Source organism: Phyllostomus hastatus, unplaced genomic scaffold (genome assembly GCF_019186645.2).
Source record: "Phyllostomus hastatus isolate PE091 unplaced genomic scaffold, TTU_PhHast_1.1 phas_scaffold_39, whole genome shotgun sequence".
Taxonomy (NCBI): domain Eukaryota; kingdom Metazoa; phylum Chordata; class Mammalia; order Chiroptera; family Phyllostomidae; genus Phyllostomus; species Phyllostomus hastatus.
The window spans coordinates 30865876-30890469 of NW_025334028.1; the positions used below are offsets into that span (position 1 = coordinate 30865876).

The following is a 24594-nucleotide window of genomic DNA, read 5'->3' on the forward strand; positions in this document are numbered from 1 at the left end:
CTGATCTTCATTTGCTCCGTAAGAGGTCACCAGCGAATGGTCCAATTTTATAGGACAAGTAGACATGGAGACCTTGTCCTTGTAATTAGTCCTGTCATTAATAGAAATGTGACTTCCTCATATGCTCAATGGGCTACAGAAAAATAGCACATTTTGTATTAATTAAAATATAAAAAAAATAAAGTCAGGTTCTTCCAGGCATAAATGTATATTTAAATTTTTTGCGTAGACAAATAACACTTCTGAGTGATGGTCTCACCATATTTCCAAATAAGATAATGTTGAACATACATTATAATGAATTTGACATTTGACTTCATTTTTTTGTTTTGTAAATATGGTAACACACACCTCTTCCCAACACTGGTCAAGACTACCTGGCACACTAAGGCAGCAATGTATCCAGGAACATAACCTCCCCGACTTTTTCTTTAGTTTGAAGTTTTGTGGATTTTTTAAAAAGATTTTACTTATTTATTTTTAGAGAGAAGGGAAAGGAGGGAGAAAGAGAGAGAAACATCAACATGTGGTTGCCTCTCACATGTCCCTCACCAGGGACCTGGCCCACAACACAGGCATGTGCCCTGACTGGGAATCGAACCTGTGACCCTTTGGTTTGCAGGTCAGGACTTAATCCACTGAGCCACACCAGTCAGGGCTATTTTAGGGTTTTTTTTGTTTTTAGTTTGAAGTTTTAATGTCAAAATAAGGTCTTACAATAAGAATAAGGCAGTTTTATGCTGTAAAACCCATTAGTTCTTTGCCAAAGGTCAGATGTTCTTTCATCCTCATCTGCTGTCACCACCTGGCAGCATCTTCTTTAAAGATCAGTTTTTTCTTCGTAGCGACACCAGCAGGCGGCTCGTTGGCTGTCCAGGTACGGTTTACAGCCTAAATGTATAACGCTGTCAAATAAGAGCTCCACTGCTGTTTCACATGCTGCAAAGTAAGAAAAGTGCCATTACTGTGGGGAAACATCAAAGCAATGTGCTCTCTTCACGCATGTTACATGTTCCACCAGTGCAGCGTCCAGCACCTCCACCGTGGGCACTTAGGTGCATGCACTTAGGTGCATGCTGGTGAAAGTCTTCACATACCAGAAACATATATCCACATATACAAAGACTTCGTTTCAGCCTCTTGACCGTGTGTCTACTTTTTCTTTGCATGCAACTGTTTGACCCAATTTTCTGTACTAGACAAATGAGTCTCTCTCGAGAGCACTGATCAACCAGCTCATCACTGTTAATTTTCATCTCATCTGAAAAATATCATTGTTAGAGATGCCTGATAACACATTTGCATTTCAAGGGGAGATTTTTTGGTGCAGAAAAAATAAAGGTCAAAAACAGAGAAACATCAAAACATTTAATTCTGGCCAATGGCTTCTAAGAACTGACCACACATCATTTAAGATGCTCGAAGTAAATGGATCCAAGTCTGTTTCTTTGACCAATATCCACATTTAGCTTGGGATGGGAGGTAAGAATCAAAGTGGTTTTCATCTGGTAGGGTTTAACAGTTTTTTTTAAGCCTATAAAAAAGAAAATGGATTTACTCTGGACCACCTAGGTGAGATTATCTCAATACACTATACTTGTAGCGAGACAGCACAGAGTGGCTTCCAGTTGTCCAAATACATCTAGTTTCAAATACTCAGGCTAAGAAAATTTTCATTATAAAATCATTACATTATCAAAGTTCCCCAAAAGACTGTGCCACTAAGGAACACAACCGATCACAGAAGTGTAGAGGCTGTGATTATTAAATGAAAGATTGGAAGGAATTTGGTTTCATCACTGAGCGGCATTAGTATGACCTCAGATCAGAGAACAGGACACACATGCCCCGGTGCTTCAGCTGTGCACGTTTACCTTGGCCGAAAGCACACAAGGGGATTCAAAGGTGGTGCGTTCAAGTTCCACCTAGGGTAGGGATTCCTTCTTTGACAGTTATTAATAGGGTTTCAGAGCCAGATCGATGAGACTGTTTGCAGAATACTGTAGTAGACAGAACACACGTTTTAGAGTCAGAAGTATGTCAGTTGGAGCAAGTTACTTCTTTCCAAACCTCAGTTTCCTTCCTAGAAAAATGGGTATAATAGCACCTACTTCTTTGGACTTTTGTAAACCTCAATAAAAATATATCTAAAGTATACTCTGTTATGCAAAGTACTTAAAAATGTTAGTTTCCTATTGTGCCTCTTCTAATTGCCTTTCCTGTTTTCAGTGTGTGGTACATTTTTTGGCTTGATAGTAAAGAAATCTCGTAACTGACAGCAACTGTGCAGTGATGTGTAAATCCACAAATATCTCGGTTTCCTCAATAACTCTGAGATAGGGGTCATCATCCTCACTTACATATGAGACAGTGAAGCACCTTTTCCCTTAGCTGATTTTTGCCTTGCGTCCCTTCACTGTGATAATCATTACTGTGACCACGACTATACACTAAGTCCTGAATCTGCCTAGCCAACCACTGAACCTGAGGGTGGTTTGGGGGACCCTCCTGACACATACATGTGAAGAGACAGAGCTAAGACTCCAGTCTTCTAGAACTTCCTACTCTAAATCCAATGTGCTCTACTCTTAACTCACTGGACCAGGGTTTCCAAGAACTTGCATGAATTCTTCTCTGCCTCACAGAACCTTCTCTCACAGTTTCCTAACACCTTTTGTTTCTATGACTGTAACTCATTTCAGGGTACAAAGTCATTGAGTCCTCATCTCAGAAAATTGAAGCGGCTGTGTTGCAAGAGATAATGTAAGACAGAGTGCAAGATTTCTCTCGGTAAGTCCTGCACTAAAACACAAAGCATTCAATGAAACTTGACGGCCGTACTCATCCCATCCCACTGATCACCCTCACCCTGAACGTGCTGAGTGAGTCCTAGTGTTTTCTGCACTTCCCGGCAGATCTTGGAGAGGCAGTACTGGAACTCTTCATCACAGTCGTTCTTGCTCTTGCCGCAGGTCTCATAGCATCTGTCGTGGTGGTTGCAGCACTTTGTCAGGGAAGGGATGCCGATATTAAGCTGAAAGAGGCATTGGATGGATTACTGTTGATGAGATTCAAAGCTCCATTGCTGAAGTTCTGCACTGAAATATCAATGAGAAATCGATGACAATGACTGCTGTATAATCTCTAAAACCCATTTCTGCCTACGCATGTTTTCCATCTTACATTTCTCTCCCTGATTGCCATCACACACACCCACGTTCCTCTGTGACCTCCCTCTCAGTCACTCCTTAGAGATCCCTCGTTGGCAGTGGTAGAATATTTACAGTTACCTGCTGCTAACGAACACAACTTCCAATTGCTCAAAGCACAAAACATCCTTTTAAAAATAGAAAGGTAAGTCTGAGAGCATTTAAAGAGTTCTCCAGGAGCTGGGAGAGGGGGATTTTTGGATATTCCAAAGTATTTTGTACCTCATCCCCCAAATAAAATGTACTTCATATGAAATGTCACTGAAAATTTTTAAGCTCCTACAACTCAAATTTTGTTTGTTGTTTTGAGGTTTAATCTTTAAATGTTCCTCCAATCCCTAAAGATACTGTTCCTTTGAATCTATAGTTCATATCTTTAACTAATTTAAATTACTTTATATGTAAAACCCTTGTGTCTAAGAATCACTCTCAGAAACATTTTTCCCCATAATACTTGGCTCAGATCCAGCTTACCCTACCACAAACACACAGCTATCCTACTTAGCCTAATTTTAATATAGAAAATACTATGCCTTATCTATACATTTCATCCTAAGTAATATTTCTTATATAATAAATCATATTCGTGGCATGAGGGAATATCACTTAAATGGTATTAACATCTACAAGATTAAAAAATAAAGCATGACTTTTACTATATTTAGTTTTGTCAGGACTTGTTTTTTAGCTATAAAAGAATATAATAAACCTGATCACTATTACAACAAGTAAAATTATTTGTGAGCCTAAGAACACATTGATAGTTTTGTATTATCAATAGTATTACATAACCTAACAACTGTAAAATTCATCGAATAAAAAATAATATTTACATGAACACCAAATAGTGGAGAGCCACATCCATTCGGCGGGGAGGGTTTAAAACCATAACGTGGGAAAGGCTTAGATCCTATAAAATATAAATGGTATCATAATTAATTTTCAAATAGGATAGAAAATACACATGCAAAAAGGTCTACAATGTGCTAGACTAGCCTTGGAAATACTTAATATTTGGATGCTGACATAAGTGAGTATGTCTTTACTCTGATGAGCATTCAGAAGGCTAATTTGTCTACCTTATTATTTTTATTTCTCTTTTAGTGAAATAAGTATAAATATACGTATACACATTTGTGATGGCTCATAAGATGTATGGCAGTGGTTCATAAAATGTAATTGTATTTGTAAACCTACACCATGTAAAACATACAAAAGCTTTTTCTGGACTTCTGGAGATTTCAGAGGTCACATGCTAGATTGGGTCCACACGTATGAAAGAAATCCGCCCTATTTTCCTGTACATTCTAACACTTACATTTTTTAAATTAAAACCTCTAAGACGAGAACTGTATCTTCCTATCCTTTAGCCAATGCTCCATCTCACACAAATCTCAATAATAATTAACTAACCAGTTACTAAGCTGGAGCCTAAAGCTAAAGAAGACATAGCCACTTAATGATCATTTAATTACAGTAGTCCTTATCCTATGGATGCCTGAAACTAGATAATACTGAATCCTGTATGTGCTACGTTTTTTCCTTATGCATACATACCTATGATAAAGTTTAATTTATAAATCATATACAGTAAGAGGTTAACAATAACTAGTAAAGTAGGACAATTATCACAATATGCTGTAATAAAAATCATGTAAACATGGTCTCTCAAAATGCCATACTGTGCTGTACTCATCCTTCTGTGATGATGGAAGATGGTACAGTGCCCAAGTGATGAGATGAAGTGAGGTGTTCAAAGGGGCGTGCAATTTAAAACTTGTGAATTGTTTATTTCTGGAATTTTCCATTAACATTTTCACACACAGGCTGACTGAGGGTAACTGAAATGGCGGAAAGCAAAGCTGCCGATAAGGGGTTCTTCTCTCCTTTCACGTGAAAGCTTTACACTACTGTAAGACCTTATAGGACTACATGTTCTAGCCCAGACTCCAGCTGATCATTTCACAAATATATCCCTTTGCCAGCCAAGGGGAAAAGTCAGGAATAAACCTGGTGAACTTCGTTACTCCAGTTGCACTCTCCCTGATAGCACCAACGGCTCAGTAACAATGTGAAAGATGACATTATCATCATCCTTAAATGTTGAAAAGTACTTTAGAAATATTTCTCCTCATGCAAAATAGAAATCACTGACATACCACCTCCACTGCTACCATCCTGCTGCAAGCCACCCTGGATTATCGCCATCACCTCCGCACTAGGCTCCCTCTTTCGGTTTCCCCACCCGGCCCCACCTCCAGCTATAGTCCAATATCAACACTGAACCTGAGTGACTCTGTTCAAACATGTCAGATGGAATTTTTCCTCTGCCAAAACCCCACCAATGGCTTCTCATCATATTCAGGATGAAAGCCAAAGTCCTTTCAGTGTCTATAAGCCCTATGTGAACCTGCCCTGTACACCTTCACTTCTCTATCCTCATCTCCTTACTATTCTCTCTCTTCTTTTCCTCACTCCGTTGCGTCACATCTGTCCTCTGCTGCCACACAGACACTCTGGGTGTCACAGTGCCACAAAACCTGCTGTTCCTCTCCACGGATGCTCTTCCTCCTGATACCTAGTTACTCCTTCGCCTTCTCAGCAAGGCCTTGTCTCACACCATCTGCAGCACATTATGACCTCCTAACATACTGTACCACTAACCTACTTACTTTGTTTATTATCTGTCCCCAGTACTAAAATACAAACTCCTTGAGGGCAGAAATTTCTGTTCTGTGACCCTGATGTCTAGAACAGTGCCTGGCACATGGTTAGATTCTCAATAAATATTTGTTGATGAATGAATGAGCAGAAGACTTGGAAGGCTACTCCTCATGGCAATTATTATCCTCATTATAAACAGATACACTGGTATTACTGTTCCTCCTTCAGTCTCTTGAGTTTGGTGAGCTCATCATCCTCCAAAGACCAAACACTTCTAGTTTGTCCCATCTTTAAAATGACAAACTGAACTGCATTAAGTATGGACCTATTTGGAGCTGGATAAAGTACCTGTATTAATACAGCCTGGGACAGTTAGCATGTTTCAGCTGTAAGCTAAGTCAGGAAATAATAAAAACCAACCATGCCCACTATAGGAGAATAAAGAGAAACAAAGATAGTTCAGAGAAGATTAGCTGGCAAAAACGAGAATGAAGAGCCAAGGATGGAGAAGGTGGTTGTCTCAAACAGGGCTAGAGTTTAAAGCTGCCCCAAGGAGGGAAGTTGATAAAATGGACTAATAAAGAATCAAGTTCTAGAATACGTGAAACACTAGATAATAACACTAATGAGATAAATGCTGGTAAACTGGCTCCCCAGAAGTAGCAACAAGTGTGTGTTTGTTTTTGTTTCTTTTGAAGAAAACTGCTAATGTCACTTCCTCAGAGAGTCTTTCCCTGTTTGCTCCTTCTAAAATAGCACCCCTTCCCTTCCATATCCATTCCATACATCTTGGCTGGTTTTATTCTTCTTCCTAACGTTTATCGACCTTAAAATTAACATAATGAGTTTCTGTGAGGACAGAAACTTTGTCTTGCTCATTTAGAAGATGCACATAGTGAGCACCCAAGAAACTACTGGATGAAAAAAATGGGAAACATTTCTTGCTGAAATTAAAATATTCTTTACCCATAGCAAAAGCAAATAAACAGTAACAACAACAGCTCTCTTTCACAGAAAACTGGAAAGTAATTAGTTTCCTGAAATATTTTAAAATGTTCTGATGTTCTAAATTCACCTGTAAATTAAAATAATTGTTTCTGCCCTGGCTGGTGTGGCTCAGTGGACTGAGTGCTGGCCTGTGAACCAAAGAGTCGCTGGTTCAATTCCCAGTCAGGGCACATGCCTGGGTTGTGGCCGGGTTCCCATTGGGGGCCAAGTGAGAGGCAACCACACATTGATGTTTCTTTCCCTCTCTTTCTGCCTTCCCTTGTGTATGAAAGTAAATAAATAAAATCTTTAAAATAAGTAAATAAATAAATGTTTCTGAACCAAACAAATTGTATAGAAAGTTGGTTATTAAAGATTAGTACAGATACCAAAAGTACAAATGTATTAGTATCATTTAAAATGTTTTATAAATGGTGTTATAAGCTGCTGAACATCTAAAAGAAATGAATGTTTCTACTGGTGGCAGTTTTTACAAAGTGCTATGTGAACTACATTGTATACAACCTCCCCCCCCCCCGCCCCAAATCCTTTGTTGAATCCATAACCCCCCAATGTACCCAGAGAAGGGGCTTCTGAGAGGTGATTAGGTTAAGATGAGGCCCTCATGATGGGATTAGTACCTTCATAAGAAGAGGCCCCAGAGATCTTGCTCCCCACTTGCTCACACCCCACCAACCCCCACAAGCAAGAAGGCAGCCGTCTGCAAGTCAGGAACATAGAACAGTGTTAGACAAGCCTCAGTCTTAGATTTTCCAGCCTCCAGAACTATAGGAACTAAATGCCCGTTGTTTAAGTCACCCAGTCTATGGTATTTTGTTGTGGTGGCCTGAGCAAACTAATATAAAAAACAAGCAGAAACTCACTAATAGAAGAAACTACATCTGAGTCAAATCAAAGCCACAATGTATTAGGGCCACCGTCCCCCAAAACTCATAAGCAGATACAGAAAGCTGAGGAAAAAGAATGTTAGATGAGAAGAATTATTTAAAAAATAAAAACAAATCCACTGTGTACAACTACATGAAAATACTATTCACTGATTTTGCTTTCTGAGATAAGTAACTGCTCCTCTCTTGATGCTTTATGTCTTATCAGCTGTGTGGACTGCTGAAACCTAAAGACTTGCAGGGATGGAGACAATAGTTCTTTTCTCCAGATTTTTCTAAATTTGATGTAAATACTTCCAAACAGACCAATTTCTTTGACCTGAAAGATACTGAAGTGGATGAGAAGCATACAGAGAAGGCAGCTGGGTCACACAAAGACCTTACCACTGTGTTTTGTAGGAAGCATCCCAACCTGCTTTCCCGAACACTGGAGACTTGAACTTCATGATCAGCATCTCCACAGGGCTCTTATGCTACTTCACTTTTCTAGTCCATTCACTTCCCATTTTCCTCAAATGTCCAACACTTTCCATTCCCATTTCCCTCCCTCTCATTTTTGACTCTACTCACCACCTCCTTCCAAGCCATCAGCAAATCCTTTAGGCTCCTTCTTCAAAATACACCCCAAATTCAACCACTTCTCACCACCTTTATTGCTACCAACCTGGCCAAAACCACCACCATCTTTTTGTCTGAATTCCTATGGCTGTCATGCTGCCACCTCCCTTCTTGCTCCCCTGCCTCCTTGACCCCTTCTTATTTCCAACACAACAGCCGAAAGGATCCTGTTGAAACATAAATCACTGAATAAATGAATGACTTATTCATAGTTCAAAAACATGCTCCTTTAGCTTTGGGATTTGTCTGCCTCTCTTTGGTTCCGATTTGTTCACTTGCATTCCGAATATAGAAAGGTTGAAACAGTGTTCCAGGGAGACTTCTTCAAGTAACAGCAATTAGAGAACAATTTTCATTATGTCTAAATTATCAACATGGTGACTTAGAACCACAGTCCTATGCAGACAGTACTTAATGAGACACAAAAGGATTTCCACCGAAGCACCCTAAATGATCACATTCATTTGTGTTTTCATGCTGGAGACCTTGCTCCACACTCCAAATGGTAAATTTAGTTCGACTTGTGGGAAGATAAAAAAGGATTAAGCAAAAAGGAAAATTAAAATAATATTTTTAAATAGGAATTGTATCCATTCAACTTCAGAGATATTTTAAATATATCAATACATAAACTCTAGAACCTCTGACTCACACATAATAAATTTATGAAGAACTATTCCTTCCCAGTGTTCCAATATCTGTAAATGGCAACTACACCCTTCCTCTGGCTCAGGTCAAAACCTTCAGAGTCATCTTGACTAGCCATTTTCCTCAGGTCCTTTATACTTGCCGCTCCTTTGCCTGAAGTGTTCTTTCCCCAGATCATCACCGTCTCCATTTTCCAACTTCTCAAATGTTACTTTATCAGTGAGGATTTCCTTGAACAGCCAATACAAAAGAGTAAACTCCCTTCCAACACTGCTATTGGTGTTTTCTCTGCTTTATCCTTCTTCAAGTACTTTATATCTACGTACACTGCGCATCTGGCTTATTTTACTTCTTCATTAGTTTATTGACTGTCTCTCCCCACTAGAATGTAGGCTACATAGACAGAAATTTTGGCCTGTTTTGTTCAATGCTGAATCTCCAACTAGTAGAACACCTAACACAACAGGCACTCAAATATTTGTATAATTAATGAGGATAACGAAGTAAAACTGTGACAATTGCCTGAGGAAAAGCAAGCATTTAATCTTCAAACTACTTATTCCTCTACAAGGTCCTCTACAAGCTCTACAAAAACAAAAGCACCTTTCCAGATTGCATACTGGCAACATTTGGTCATAAATTTAGGGAAGGAATGAAAAGTTTACAACATCATATTACATAAGCTCTAGCTCATTCTTTAACTCCATTAACATAAAACTAGAAATTATGTTGAGAATTACAGGCAGCAGGTGGCATCAGAGTTTTACATGATATATAGTAGGTTTCTTTTAAATTCTCCTACACACGATCTGGTTTCACCACCAGTCACTGAGCTCCCTATTCTTTTGAGGTGCCAAGCATTAACAGGCCCAGAAGTTGTCTACTCTTGCTGGAAACATGATCTCCCAAGTATTATTTTAGCATTTTGAATATCCAAAGAGAAGCCCAAGTACTTTATCTGAACTACTACAAGAAAGATCTCTACCCAAAATACCAAACAAGTTCTCAGACTCAAACACAAAGTTTAAAAAAATGAAAGCATAAAACAATTATATTAATATCAACTATATTAACCAACAACGAAGAGCAGGCATCAATGATATCCAAGGAAAGAAAATTACTGTCAAGTTTTGATAGATTAATTTTATAGAAGGGATATCAGAACTCTTTCTCAACAATAGAGTACACCAAAAGTCTGTACAAAGGTCGCAATGTATTTCTGTAGCTTTGCAGAAAAAAAAAAAGTTAAATCCAATTCTTGAGAAAGTTAAACCACCATGACTTTAAAATTCTCAGTATGCTTTGCAGGTCCAGGCTGACTTATTTAAGGAGCTAAAATATAGGGCTAAAATCACTGTTTTCCACTCCATTCCCTTGATGCGCACGTCACCAAGTTCTTAGGCAACTTCGTGCAACAGCAAACAAAAAAAGAAAACTCAGAAGCAATGAAAACATAACGGAGAGTGCACTCTCAGGCGATGTCTCACATTCTAACAATAGAGGTGCGACTTGTAACTAGGTGGCTGAATGACAAGAATGGCAAGATTCTAGCAGTGGTTAGGTGCTCCCACGGCCAGAGGACAGAGTCAAGGTCTGCCTCGCATCTCACACTCCACGCCCTCCGTCCCCCCCAGCAGCCCCTGGAAGCTCGGGCCTCGCAGTGCGGAGTTCCCTCTCACCGTCACTGCACTTATACTGGCAGAGACCGTCTTCGCCTCCCAGGAGGTCCAAGGCGGCGTTCAGATACGTGTCGATCTTGTGAACGCCGTTGCGGATGGTCTTCAGGGTGGCCCTCCAGTCGGCGGGCTGAGCCTCTTCCTGGCACTTGAGCACCGCGGGGAGGACGAGGAGGAGGAGAGCGAGCGCGGGACACCGAAGGAGGGCCATCCGCGCAACGCCCAGCCGCGTCCGAGTTCGGACCACCAGTCCCAGGAGCCGCGCGCCCCTACAAGGCCTCGGGGGGCGCCCTATGCAGCGGCAGGCGCCCCCAGCTCCACAGCCGAGGCTAGACTCCAGCCCACGCCTCCTTCCCGGCTGGGAGGCGGGCCCTTGATGCAGTCTCTACACTCCGCAGGGACGCGGAGCCCCTGAGCGCCTGCGCCGAAGTGAAGGGCAGCGGAGAGGCGGGGCGGGGTGCGTGGGCCGGACGGCAGTAGTGCACACCCACGTAGTCTTGGCGTCAAACCCGGAGGCGTTGCGCCGTGCTGTTACTACTACTTAAGGGGGTCGCACTGACTAAATACTCATTCGGGACCTTTCCCCACCGCCTGAGGGCCGATTGAGGGAGTCCCAGGAGCCAGTGGGCCTCGGTACTTTTTAAAAGCTCCCTGAGTGACTGTAGAGTACCTCCCGCTGGACAACCCCGGTGAACCAAACTGACCTGCCGAGCCACCCCGAGGGACAAGCGTATCTGGGTGTGGACAACGTCGGAGAACTGAGCCCCCGTGACCCCTTGTAGAGGTCGCTGCGAAGGGTCCAGCCGGATTTCGGATTTAAAAACGTGATTCTGCCGGGGACATGGGCAGAGGCCGGAGTCTCGCGGGTCTTTGATTCTCCTGCCCGATTGGCCGTGGTCAGGGGAGCGGAGAGCCTAACACGTCTCCAAGGCCGAGGCGGTACTGACTCACGAGGGTGATAGTGAGCTAGATAATGGTCTAGAAATTCTGGAAGAAAATGGTTTGGCAATTAAAACCACACGTTTTCTTCCTCGGTTAAGGGAGAAGCAGTTTTAACACTTCAGTGCAGTTTTTAAAACTCTTATGGAAACTACTTTTTTCCTACTAAAGATATTTTTGAAACTTGATAGCACCAGTGACGTTTCTCTGTGTTTTTATCCCGTACTGCGCAGTATCCTTAAATAACAATTGCAGTAATTTTTACCAGAGCTATAAATACACGGTTATGTTAGTATCCTGACAGTTTCCAAGAATTTTACAGTAAGATCCAGAGCAGTATTGCAAGCGTTGGGAATAGATGCGGCCTTTTCATAAGAATTACGGATAAACTCTAAGTTGGCGTTTTGTGCCGGTAAGAAGCTTCTTGAGTTTGTAGTAATTGTGCAGTGCAGAGTTCTTCAGAATTATATCCTTCTGTATTGAGTGCCTGCCCTGTGCCATGCACTTCTGATCTCTCACATTTAGAGCACTGCTTTATCGGAATGCAGCATTTTGGGCAGTTAGAAAAAGGCACCCCTCTCTTCATATGGATGTAGCCCAATCCCAGGACCCAGCTGGACTCAGACCTTCAGCAGGGTGCCCTGGGACTGTGATTAGCTGGCACCATTGTGGAAGAAGAAGAGAAATGCGACTGGATGGTATTCTCTTTCACTGGAGGAACGGAGGTGCAGAGAAGTCACTTGAGAATATCACGTCAAACCAAGGCCTCTTTCTACTGTCACAACTGCCAAAGATTAATTTTCTTTAACTTTGGACAGCAGCACATTTCAACAATTCGGAAATGGAAACATTTGTAGAATTACCTTCTTTAGCTTTCTGAAGTGTTGGTTTTCTCATATCTGAAATGTGGATATTGGACTGGAGGTCCCTTCTAGGACCACTATCAAAACCCTTAAACTAGGCTTGGTTCTTCCTAGTTTTTCAGAAAAACTGCCTGGTAATGAATAAGTCTCTCAATAGGAAAGAAAGAATGTGGTAAGGTAACCTCATTCCAGCTCTTAGTTACAGAAGGCCTCTTTTTTTTTCTTTTCTCTATGTATTTGCTCCTTGATGATCTAATCTAATTTCTAGTATCTTAACTTCAGCCTCTTTTCTGAGGACTTGGGCATAGTCCTCTCTGTCTCGCGTCTTTCTGTAGGGATTAAATTCTCAAACTCTTGTTCCTCAGGCTCATTGAGCTGTTCCCTTTTTATCTCAAACAAATCTTTTCCACTGTGTTTTGCATGGGAATCACCACAATCTATCCAGAAAACAAGATTCAAAGTTTTATTTTCACATTTTTTAAGCTTCATTTTTTATTTTTTAAAGATTTTATTTATTTTTAGAGAGAGGGGAAGGGAGGGAGAAAGAGAGGGAGAGAAACATCAATGTGTCAGAAATACATTGTTAGGTGACCTCTAGCACACCCTCAACTGGGGACCTGGCCCTCAACCCAGGCATGTGCCCTGCCTGGGAATTGAACCAGTGACATTTTTGGTTTGCAGGCCAGTACTCAATCAGAGCCACATCATCGGGAGCCACATTTTTTATTTTTTTCATATTCAGTCATTAGATATTTGTTGTTCTCCTGCACTAATTCCAAGATTTGCTTTTTCCTCTCATTTCCTTTCATCAGATACCATTCAGCACTGACCACACAACCAGCTACATAATTTGCAGGACTCTATAAAATAAAAATGGTGAGGCCCTTGTTCAAAATTATGAATGTAGCCCTGGCTGGCGAAGCTCAGTGGATTGAGCACAAGCTGTGAACCAAAGTGTCACAGGTTCAATTCCCAGTCAGGGTACATGCCTGGGTTGCATGCCATGACCCCCAGCAACCACACATTGATGTTTCTCTCTCTCTCTGTCTATTTCCCTCCCTTCCCTCTCTAAAAATAAATAAAATCTTTTAAAAAATAATGAATGTGAAGGTGATGACAGGAGAGCATTAGAGTAAGTGTGGAAGGTTTCTGAGCTCGGGGCCTTGTGCATCTCTACATGAAGCCAGCCCTGATTGATCAAGTCATATGCCTTCTTCTAGGTGATCCACCTCCATCTTTTCTTCCTCAATTGTTAGTATAAAATGCTCAAAAAGAGCCTCCTTTACAGGCACACTTTCATCCAATCAGCAAAGTCTGTTATTATTATGACAGACTATTGGTTGCTGTCTTCCAATAGTCTGTTAGCACACTATCAACAGGATAGTTGGCACATGGCTAGTGTGTCTATAAATGCTTTGACTGTGGATGGCAGGAGCTGCCCAGCAAGCCAGTTAGGACATAGTCAACTAGGAAGGACATTCTTGTGGTTTGGCCCAGGGAGGGAGCAGTGGAACTGTGAAAGGTGGTCACATTCTAGATTTGACTTGATGGTAGAGCCAACAGGATTTGCTAATGGATTCGTTATGGTACCTGAGGGAAAGAGGAATCAAGGAGGACTGTGGGGTTTTGGCCCCGAGTGGTTAGAACGATAGCATGTTCTCACTAACTGAAATGAGGATTCCAGAGGAACAGATTACAGGGGAAATTTACGAAATTAATTTCAGACATGTTTGAGAAGCTTATTTTAAGTCAGAAATGGGATAAGGGCCAGAAATAAATTTGGAAGTTACCAGCATAGAAATGACTTGTAAAGCCATGGGCCTAGATGCAATCCTCTAAAGAGCAAGTGTGTAAAGAGAAGCAGAACAAGGTCCAACTTGCTGGAAGGAGCTAAGAGTCGGTGAAGGACACTGAGCAGGAGCAGCAGTGCAGCAGGACAGGGCTGTGTCCCAGATGTCTAAGAAAGACAGAGCCATCGGTGCAGCAGATATGGAGGAAGTGGAGGACTGGATATTGATCACTAGCTTTAGTAATGTGGAGGTTATTTGGTGAACTTCACAACCCAAGTTTCAATGAGTGCTGGGGACAAAACACAGTTGTAGTCATGGGAATGGGGAGATGCAATTGCAGTCAATATTACCAAAACAAAATTATGAACATATAAAACATGCTGTGTGCTCATTTTTGTCTGAATGGGTGCCTTGGAATGTGATGATCTGGGTGGCTGAGACCAGGCTCTGTTTTCTATATAGTGCAATTATAAGGAGAATCAGTCAGATACCCCTCTAGAAGTCCCTAGTGGTTCCTTCCCTGTACATGGATCATCATGGAACATGGTTGTATTAATGAGGTGAGAATGCAAAATTTATTGGGTTTAATGTAAAACATTAACTCAGAATACTTGGAAACTAGAATATTATGTAATCTTTTGTGTTATTTGAAACCACACAAAATCAACAAAATGCAAATTATCAAGGCAGTTTCTGTTTTTTAGTATTTTCCAACATCTCACTGAATGATCTCAGCAGTGTTGTTGTGATGAAAATAAATGTCATGTGGTGAAATAATTCCAGTCATAACAATCAAGCTTTGCCCAGTGTGAAGACTGGTAGGTTAGTTTTTTAAAAGGGATTCTAATTAAGGAGAAATAAATGCTGGGTTCCAGCTACTGCCTACAAAACTCAATGGCATGAATAACTTTCAAGCTGTGGTTGAAGGGAAGGACAAGAGATGGCTGTACCACATCTGTGAGCAACGGTTGGTCTCATGATATCTTGAAGATAATGGCTCTCCGCTTGGGAATGTCTACCATCAGGCAAATTAGATCAGTATCTTTGTGCATTTGGGATTCTCTGACAAAATACACAGACTGGGTGGCTTATAAACAGCAGAAGTTTATTTCTCACAGTTCCAGAGGCTGGAAATTCAAGATCAAGATGCCAGCATGGTTAGTTTCTGGGAGGGCCTTCTTCCTGGTTGGAAACTACTGACATCTTGCTGGGTCCCCACATGGTGGAAAAGGTGTGGGACCTCTGCCATCTCTTTTACAAAGACACTATTCCCATTCATGAGGGATTCACCCTTAAGACCTAAGACCCCACTTCCTCATACCATCACATTGGGCATTAGGATTTCAATACTCCCATGAGTTTAGGAGGGACACAAACACTCGGACCATAGCAACTAGGAGGAGAGGTTTGCAAATGATCCTTGTGTGTAGAAAGTGAGATTACTTTACACAGAGGGGAAGCACTGGAGAAGATGGAAAGGAACCCATTGAGTGAGACTACAGGGTTTTAGACCATCAGGATAAATTCAGGAGTGTGGTTATTCTAGACAGAGTTTCCAGCTACTTCCAAACCTCTGGTTGATTTTCAGCTTCATATTTTCTACCGTACATGATGACACATCTTCTCTGGGCTTCCAGAGTCAGCCTAGCTTCAAAATACCCCTAACTAACTAAACCTACTTTTATTCCTCTCTTACTTTTATTTCTGCATGGTGATGCCAATAACATGATTATCCAAGAGAAAACCTGGGGGTTATCCTAGACTCACTTCTTCCTCCCTAGTGCCTTGTCATCTCTTCTGGTCCCAGTGCCACTTATTTCCCCTCCTTAACATATCTAGAATCAGTGCCATTCTCTTTAAAAGTACTCTGCTTTGAGAGGCATTGTCCCTCTTCTAAACCCTGCCCCACCCCCCAAGAGCCACAGACCCTCAGATATGGTAGGGGCCATATCTGAGATGCCATCAACCTGTCCAACACTTTGCCCCACCCTGGAGATCCCCTGAGGCCCTGTCCCACCCAACTTACTGGTCCACCCAAGCTGTTAACAGTGGCTTTTCCATTTGAATGGCTGGTCTTGGCTCAGGCTTCACAACTTCCTAAATCCTCTCAAACAAGCAACAGCCAACCTCAGTGAGCCCCCAATCCCTAACCACTTGCTAAGTGGCCCCAGGCCTGGCACTATCAGCAGCCAATGTATGTTTACAACTGGCTTTGCCTGGGAACTTCCATACACAGCACAGGTAGCAGCCATCTCAGATTGCTTTATAGCCCATGCAGGGACACCTTGGGCAGAACAGAGGTAGGGGTGGACCTTGACCTGCACCACCCAGGAAACCCCAGAGCCTGCACACTCAGTGGACAGCTACAGACAATGTTGGAGCACCACCATCCTGCCCCTGCACGCAGATCCTCCATGGAAAGCAGAGGTTGGTGGTCAGAGGTCACAACCAGTCCTTGTAGCTGAGCTACCTGGGAAAATCCCTCCCATTGACCTGCCAATAGCAATCAAAACTCAACTACAAGAGGAGGGTGTACTCAACCCACACAGTGGGTGCACCTTGAGTACCCAGCTTGAGTGAAAGGGGAAGCGGCTGTGCCACTGGACCCTGCAGGACAGCTATTACATTAGGCCATGCTACCAAGACAGGAAGCCATAATAGCTCTAACTAATACATAGAAACAAACACAGGGAGGCTGCCATAATGAAGAGACAAGGAAACATGGCCCAAGTGAAAGAACAGATCCAAACTCCAGAAAAAGAACTAAAAATGGTGATAAGCAATCTATCAGATACAGAGTTCAAAACACTGGTTATAAGGATATTCAATAAATTTAGTGAGGACCTCAATAGCATAAAAAAGATCCAGTCAGAAATGAAATATACACTAATTGCAATAAATAACTATTTACAGGGAAACAACAGTAGAGTGCATGAAGCCAAGAATCAAATCAATGATTTGGAACATAAGTAAGGAAAGAAAAAACAACCAATCAGAACAACAAGAAAAAAAAAGAATCCAAACCCTTCCCCCCTCAAAAAATGAGGATGGTGGAAGCCACCTCTGGAACAACTTCAAATGTTCCAACATTCACCTGATAAGGTGCCAGGAGAAGAGAAAGAGCAAGGAATCAGAAATTCATTTGAAAAAATAATGAGAGAAAACTTCCCTAATTTGGTGAAGGAAACAGACATGCAAGTCCAGAAAGCACAGAGAGCCCCAAACAAGATAAATGCAAAGAGGTCCACTCCAAGGTACATCATAATTAAAATGCCAAGGGTTAACAATAAAGAGAGAATCGTCAAAGCAGCAAGAGAAAAGCAATTAGTCCCCTACAGGAGAGTTTCCATAAGACTGTCAGCTGATTTCTTAAAAGAAAATTTGCAGGCTCTGGAAAGGATTGGCAAGAAATATTTAGTCATGAAAAGCAGGGACATACAGCCAAGATTGTGCTACCCAGCAAAGCAATCATTCAGAATCAAAGGGCAGATAAAGAGCTTCCCAGATAAGAAAACTAAAGGAGTTCATCATCACCAAACCATTATTATATGAAATGTTAACAGGACTTATTTAAGAAAATGATTGCCAGATGGGAGTGAGTGTAGGAGAATGGGTGAAGAGGTAAGGTGATTAAGAAATACAAATTGATAGTTACACAATAGCCATAGGATGTAAAGTACAGTATAGGAGATGGAGTAGAAAAAGAACTTATGTGTATGACCCATGGACATGAACAATGGTGTGGGGATGGCCTGAGGGAATGGGGGGTGCTGTGTGGAGGGGGCAAAAGGGAGAAAAATTGGAACAAATATAATAGCATAATCAATAAAATGTCATTTTTTAAAAATAAATAAATAAAAGTACCCTGCTTCAGTTTGTACCTTCATCATTTTCCATTGGATTAGTCCAATAGTCTCTTGACTCTTTTCCGTACCCCGTCTCACTCTCCTCCTGTCCATCTTCCTCAGTGCCTCCAGCATGAGCTTTCCAAAGGCCTTCAGGGGTGCCAGCTCTTGGGCAGGATACTCTCCCCGATCATGATTTTTCTCCCTCATCAGGGCCTCAGCTACACCGTGGGCTCTGGTCTCACCAAACAGCTCTCCATTTTCTTGTGCTGTTGGCTCCTTCATCCACAAGACCTTTGCAATTGCATCTACCTGGAAAGTTCTTCCATAAGTCAGATTAAACCCACCTATGGGGAAACCTTTGATACTTCAGGCTGATTTGTAAGTTTCCTTCGAGTTTTTCTCACCATCACACTTGGCAAAGTACAGGTGTATAATCTCTTTTTACGTCTCCCTCATAAGATGGTAATTTCTGAGGCCAGTGTTAAAAGTATAAGATGATGGCAGATCTCCACATTTAGTGAGCTCTGTTCGTTGACCACCATTGCCGAGGACCATGCTAACTCACAGAAGCAGCCGTGGCTGAAGGGCAAGCAGCAGTGTCCAGTGCCCAGCCTCTGCAGTACAATTTTAACCTGGTACCTGGGACCTGAGGTAGTGGCAGCTCTGATAAGCATTCCTATAGCAGTGTTTGAGCATTATTCCCAGATGAACTGCCTCTAATTCTTTGGCTTTCCTGAAGATTCTGTGAGTTGCATAATATCTTTAAATAAACCAAGTTTTCATGAAACCAAAGAGATTGGCTTCTGTTTGTCTGCAACTAGGAGCCCTCACACAGACCTCTAAACTGGAAGAGCCCTGGAGCCAGGTCATCCACTCCTGCTGCTCTGAGTCTCTCCCACATGGAACCACTACACAGAAGCTAGCTCTTTGCTTCAGGCCTCCACCCAGACCTAGTCCACCCTGCTGCTGAGACTCCGGGGCCCAGGCCACTGTGCAGACTGGCTTGGTCCTTCAAGGTGCCACATTGACTCTTCTTCCTAGATCAGCTGAGAGTGCCCCATATGCTGAGTTTCCCAGCTTGCAGCTCTTAGTATTTCTGTCTTTTTGTCTTACACAGATATCTTCTAAGGTGCCACATGTTCCAGGTTTGCTGGATCTGGACAAAGTGGTGGTTTTAAAATATGCTACAAATTCTTTGATACCCCTCCTTTCAAGAGATGAATTAGATCTCCTCCCCCTGAACCTGGTCAGATCTTGGTGATGGAAGGCTAAATGACTTCCAAGGCTAGGTTTAGAAAGGCTGTGCAGGATCTGTAGGTTCTCCTGAGACACTTGTCAGGTGCTATGTAAGAAATCGGGTGTCTCCAAGTAACCATGTTGAGAGCCCTTGTGGAGAGACCACATAGGGAAAGGTCTGAAAAGCCCCAGCTGAGTCCTCCCAACCCAGGCAACCAGATCCATGAGTGAAGAAGCCTTAGAGATGACCCTTGCCCCAGCCCTGTCTGACAGCGACTGCATGAGAGGATGGAAGAGCTGCCCAGCTCTGCCCCATTCACCCCAAGATACAGGAGCAAACTAATAAGCCACTGTTATTTAAATGACTATTTTAGAGTTCTTTCTTACATGGCCATAGATAACCACTCTCTTGCATTCAATGACTAAAGGAATTAAAAATCTGGGCAGCATGGAAGGGGAGGAGTTATGGTTTATGGGCACAGAGTTTCATTTTTGGAAGACAAAAAATTTCTGGAGATGGAGAAGGGTACACAACAATGCGGATGTACTTAATGCCACTGACTATATACTTCAAAATGGTTAAAATGGTAAAAATTTTATGTGTATTTTACTAAAATTTTTAAAAAGAAAAAATAATTGCACAGTAACCAATTTTGGCATATATGTAGATATAGGCACTTCTATTATCAAAACAGCTGGGCTCTATCCAGGACTAGACCCTGGGAGTTGGAGGTAATATTTATATAAAAAATATACCTCTGCCTTCAAGGTGATGATAGCTTTAAAAAAAATAATAGTAGGCCCTGGCCACATAGCTCAGTTGGTTAGAGAGTCATCCCCATACTCCAAGGTTGTGGGTTCGATTCCCAGTCAGGGTATATACAAAAATCAACCAATGAATGCATAAATAAGTAGAACAACAAATTGATGTTTCTCTCTCTCTTTCTGTCTCTTTCCCTTTCTCTCCCTCTCTAAAAATCAATAAGTAAAAATAAATAAATAAAAGCAGCTAATGTTTATTCACCAAGTACCTTCTATGAATCAAATGATAGGGATGCAGACAGAAGGAACACAGAGAACACAGCCTCTCTTCTCACATGTCTTACAGTAGAATGGGAAGAGGTAGAAAAAGAGAGAAAAACAGAAATTCGTCATCACTTGTGTGATGACAAGTGCTATGGTGAGATTAAAGCAGGGTCCTGTGACACAGAGAGCCTGGGTGCCTACTGTACATTGGCTCCACAGGGGAGCCCTGCGTCGATGTTGGTGCCATTTACTGAGGAGGGAGGAACAGGTTTAAGAAGGCACAGAGATTTGGGGTGGCCATGTTTCTTTCGAAATGCTATGAAATTGGTGATGTTAAGTCCAGAGTTCTAGGAAAGGTCATGGTTGGAGATAATGGATTTGAGAGTCATTGGACTGTGGGTGGGATTTGAAACTGAGTCTAGATGATGTCACCAGTCAAAAAGAAGTGCAAAAAGAGAGAAGTGACTGGAAGCAAGGGGCTGGAGAGGGGGCTGAGACCAGCATCCAGGGAGGCAGCAGGCCAGGTGCCCTGAGGGGTTGTCTGTGAGCTTTGACACCGAGGAGGTTGAAGGTCGGTGGTTGTATTGTGTCATCTATGGAGACAGTTAAAGAAAGGGTCAAGGAGAACTTGTGAAATGAGGAACTAGAGACAAATTTTTTGAGAACTTTTCATTCTTAAAGAGGAGAAATGAGACGAAGACTGTGAGGTCAGATATTTCACTGTGACAGGTACTATACAGAACATTTTATTTCAATATGTAGTTTTATTTTCTCAAAATTCCAGTTTTCATTTTAAAGATGGAAAATGAGACACAGAGTAGATAATATATTGCTCACATGCAAGTAATTAGTAGGTGGTAGAATTAGGGTTGGAAAGTAGGCTTACGTGACTCCTGTGTCACTCAACTAGCTATACCTTTAGTATTCTCAATATATCACTCTACTATGAAGAGATAACCTAATCACATTTATAATACACAGAACACGTGTGGTTGACTAAAACATTTATCTGAGGATTATACAGCAAAATTCCAATATGGCATAGACTTTACAGAGACCTTTAAAAATGTCCAGTAAAATTTGTTTTATTATTTTCTGAAGAAGTACAAATTGTGCAGTGTCATTTCAATTAAAATGGAGGTGCTGAGAGAAAAAAAGTAGGAAAAAGAGAGTTTTATATATTGTACTGAGAAATAAGAGACCTTCCCACGTGATAGCTAATCCAGTCAAAATAATTGGCCACTTTGGTGTAAACGCCTGGGAACTCTGGTTGTCCACAGTTCTCACCCCAGCTCACAACACCCCAAACATAAGTCACGTTGTTGGCATCATTACAGACTAAGGGGCCTCCAGAGTCCCCTTTACAGGCATCAATGGAACCATCATCTGTACCTGAGAAAGACAAGGGAAAAAGAGAACCACACATTTACTTGCATTTGTCAAGGCCACCATGCTACCTGCCTGCCTGCCTTCTCCAAAATGAGTGTAACGACTTTGCTTCTCACACTTCCCTAACAGGAAGGAATGCCTGCTCTCCCTTGCAGGCCCCTGCTGGGCCCATGGAGTTGTAGCGTGCAGGTTAGAAAATACTTTGTCTTCTATTCATTCTCTAAATTGAGCAAGTACTCTCTCTGCTTTCTCTACTTTATGTAGGTATATACCACGATGAGATTGCATTCTGAGAGTAGCATCAAATGCTGAGTGGGAAAGCCATAGGAATACCTAGTGCTTATTGAGTGCTTAAATGTATTACACATTCATGCTTTAATCCTCACCACAACCCTATGAGGTAGGTATCATTATTACCCTTATTTTAAAATGAGACAAATAAAGCATAGAGAGGTTATAAATATTAACCTCTTGCCCAAGACCATACAGATACTAAGTAGCAGAGCCTGGACTTAGGCAGCCATACCTCACAGCTTGTCCTCTTAACTGTGATATTGCCTCCTGGTAGATTTTGTGCTATTCTTCCCTTTGTCTCTGTAATCCTGAACTCCATTTTAAGATGGGAGGGCACAGGAAATGGGTCTATTTACTTTCTTCTCACTCTTACGATTTTCTAAGATTTTTAAATCACAGTATCCAAGCATTTACAGGATGTCAATAACTCTTTCTATAATACACTCCTTATAGGTGGTTTCAATAAAGCGTCGTTAATGTACTACCTGACTGGTAGGCTGCCTTTGGGTCCCCACCCAAAGTAGTAACTGCTGTGTTGTGTTAGGTAGGGGCACTGGCATCACTATGATAACTAAGGGGACAGTGGCAGGTATTGTAAGAAGTGCAACGGGACTTCCCAGGAGAGAGAACTTAATTCCAATTGTATACATTTGAAATGAGATCATTTGGGGTTTTATTTGGAAGAAGTTTGGGTTTTCAGCCCAGACATACCATTTGTCTGCAAGACTTTGGGCAAATTAGGTAACTCTCTGCACCTCAGTTTCCACATCTATTAAGATCCCCAGTTTTGCAGATAAGGAACCTTGCTCAAGGTCATATGAGTATTAGTGGGTAAAAACAAGGCTAAAAACCCAGGCAGTCTGATTCCAGGGTCCGTGGTTGTAGTCACCTTGCTATACTGCTGTAAAATAGCCCAGGGAAGATTTTTCCTCTTAGTATGAGAATGAGGAAACTTGAACTAAAGGGAAGGGACTGAAGGAGTTGGATAATGCAACAGCCAGAAGGCCAAATGAAAGGGTTCTTTCACCCACCAAAGCTTAGCACCCAGAGCAAGGGTGCTAATTTGGTGGGGTGGAGGAGACACGTTTGTTAGGGAGTATGTATGAAAATGTATCAGAGAAACCATGTAGTACTTACCTGCACATTCCATTTCTTTTTCAAAGTAGCGACCTGGGTAAAACTTAGAGCAGTTAGGCATTAGGCGAACTTCACCCCAACGAAGTGAATAGACTTTTGCGTTATCTAAACAAAGTGAGAAAACAAATAGATATTTAGAAGTCGCAAATGAGAAATCTAAATAAATACTTAGTCTCATAGTTTAGCAAACCATTGGGAAGATATAAGAACATAGATATTCTTAAATACTTTTGAGGATAATTCATTAACATGTTTAACCATACATTGTTCATATCCCCACTTTCTGTATTCGTCTTACTAAAAATGGTCAGGAGGTGCTCTGAAGTCACACTCATTTAGTCCGGAGCTGAGATGAGTGAGGTCAACTCCCACCCTCTGATTGCCTAGTCTGTGGGGGAGTTGGGGAGGAATCAGGGATCAGGGTCTTCTCATGGAAATAGCTCCTATTTTCTTAAAGTTCCTTATTTCCTTGAAAGTGCTTGTTCAATTGAAAACAGCATTTTAATGTAAAAAGTTAAAATAAAATACAAAGCTATGGGCATGTATGCATTTTTTTGTGTCTGTGAGGAACTCCATCTTCTAAGTGATCTGAAAGTGACTGAAGAGGATTTAGGATTTCCTTTACATTTAAGTTAGAGATTTGGGACTTGGACATTTGCAACCCAGGAAAGAGGAGGATCAGGTACTGCTGCAGATCCACAGTCTGGGGAAGATGAGAAAAAAACCAAGAATACAGGGTGAGATGTCTCAGGGAGAACAGTGACTCTTTGCCCAGCTCCCCTACTCCTTTTTCCCAGCTTTCAGCAGCTCTAGTGCTCTAGGAGGGCTGGTGCAAGGCCTGGCTTGTTCCTTGCTGCACGGCCCCCAGCCTCACACTAACGCACAGTAGTTGCTTAATAAAAAATGATACAATTAATCCATGCACTCGGTAATTCAATCATACACTAAACATCTTATGCCAAATGACTTACCTTCTCAATTAACCTAAAAACTACCTGGAGCCAGAGATCTCTCTGGCTTATCCTGAGAGAACAACCCCACAGAGCCTAACGCTGTAATGAGCACACCTTATTGTGTAGGCCAAAGAGACCAAATCGTTTTCTCCATAAAACAAGACATTTTTCCTTTTCACCAAGAACTATTGATTTGGATATTTTGAGTATGCTGGCTATCTCCAGCATGGTATAATGTTGATTGTTTTCAGTTAATGTGTCAATTTGATCGTTATCAACTTCAACTGGTCTATCTGACCACGGAGCATCGTCTGGTAAGAAATCTCCAGCATAAAACTTTGCAAACCACTTTTGACACGTCCGATTAGTCACAGCACCTGCTCCATATGCTGCACAAGTCTTTTTTTGC

General features: G+C 41.7%; 2 protein-coding genes across 2 annotated transcripts in view; both read right to left on the bottom strand.

Moving 5' to 3' along the window:
* Window positions 1-661: 661 nt before the first annotated feature.
* PLA2G12A (phospholipase A2 group XIIA) lies at window positions 662-11142 on the bottom strand. The gene is made up of 4 exons (XM_045820282.1): window positions 10714-11142; window positions 4043-4119; window positions 2869-3034; window positions 662-939 (listed from the first exon to the last, which is right to left on the bottom strand). Exons 1-4 carry the CDS (start codon window positions 10919-10921, stop codon window positions 821-823), a joined length of 570 nt encoding a protein of 189 aa, XP_045676238.1. The 5' UTR covers window positions 10922-11142; the 3' UTR covers window positions 662-820.
* A 10339-nt stretch (window positions 11143-21481) lies between these two features.
* The window catches only part of CFI (complement factor I), a 45561-nt gene continuing 42448 nt past the window's right edge, over window positions 21482-24594 (bottom strand). Inside the window, exons 14-15 of the mRNA XM_045820221.1 lie at window positions 23233-23337; window positions 21482-21804 (exon numbers count right to left, since the gene is read on the bottom strand). Of these exons, the coding sequence (XP_045676177.1) occupies window positions 21587-21804; window positions 23233-23337 (323 nt within the window). The 3' untranslated portion in view covers window positions 21482-21586. The remainder of the gene's footprint in view (window positions 21805-23232; window positions 23338-24594) is intronic.

Coding starts and splice junctions, on each gene's coding strand:
- PLA2G12A (XM_045820282.1), bottom strand. CDS start 10,921: ATGGCCCTCCTTCGGTGTCCCGCGCTCGCTCTCCTCCTCCTCGTCCTC. Junction 3,035..4,042: donor CTCCACTATTTGGTGTTCAT/GTAAATATTATT, acceptor TGCCTCTTTCAG/CTTAATATCGGCATCCCTTC. Junction 940..2,868: donor ACTCACTCAGCACGTTCAGG/GTGAGGGTGATC, acceptor CTTACTTTGCAG/CATGTGAAACAGCAGTGGAG.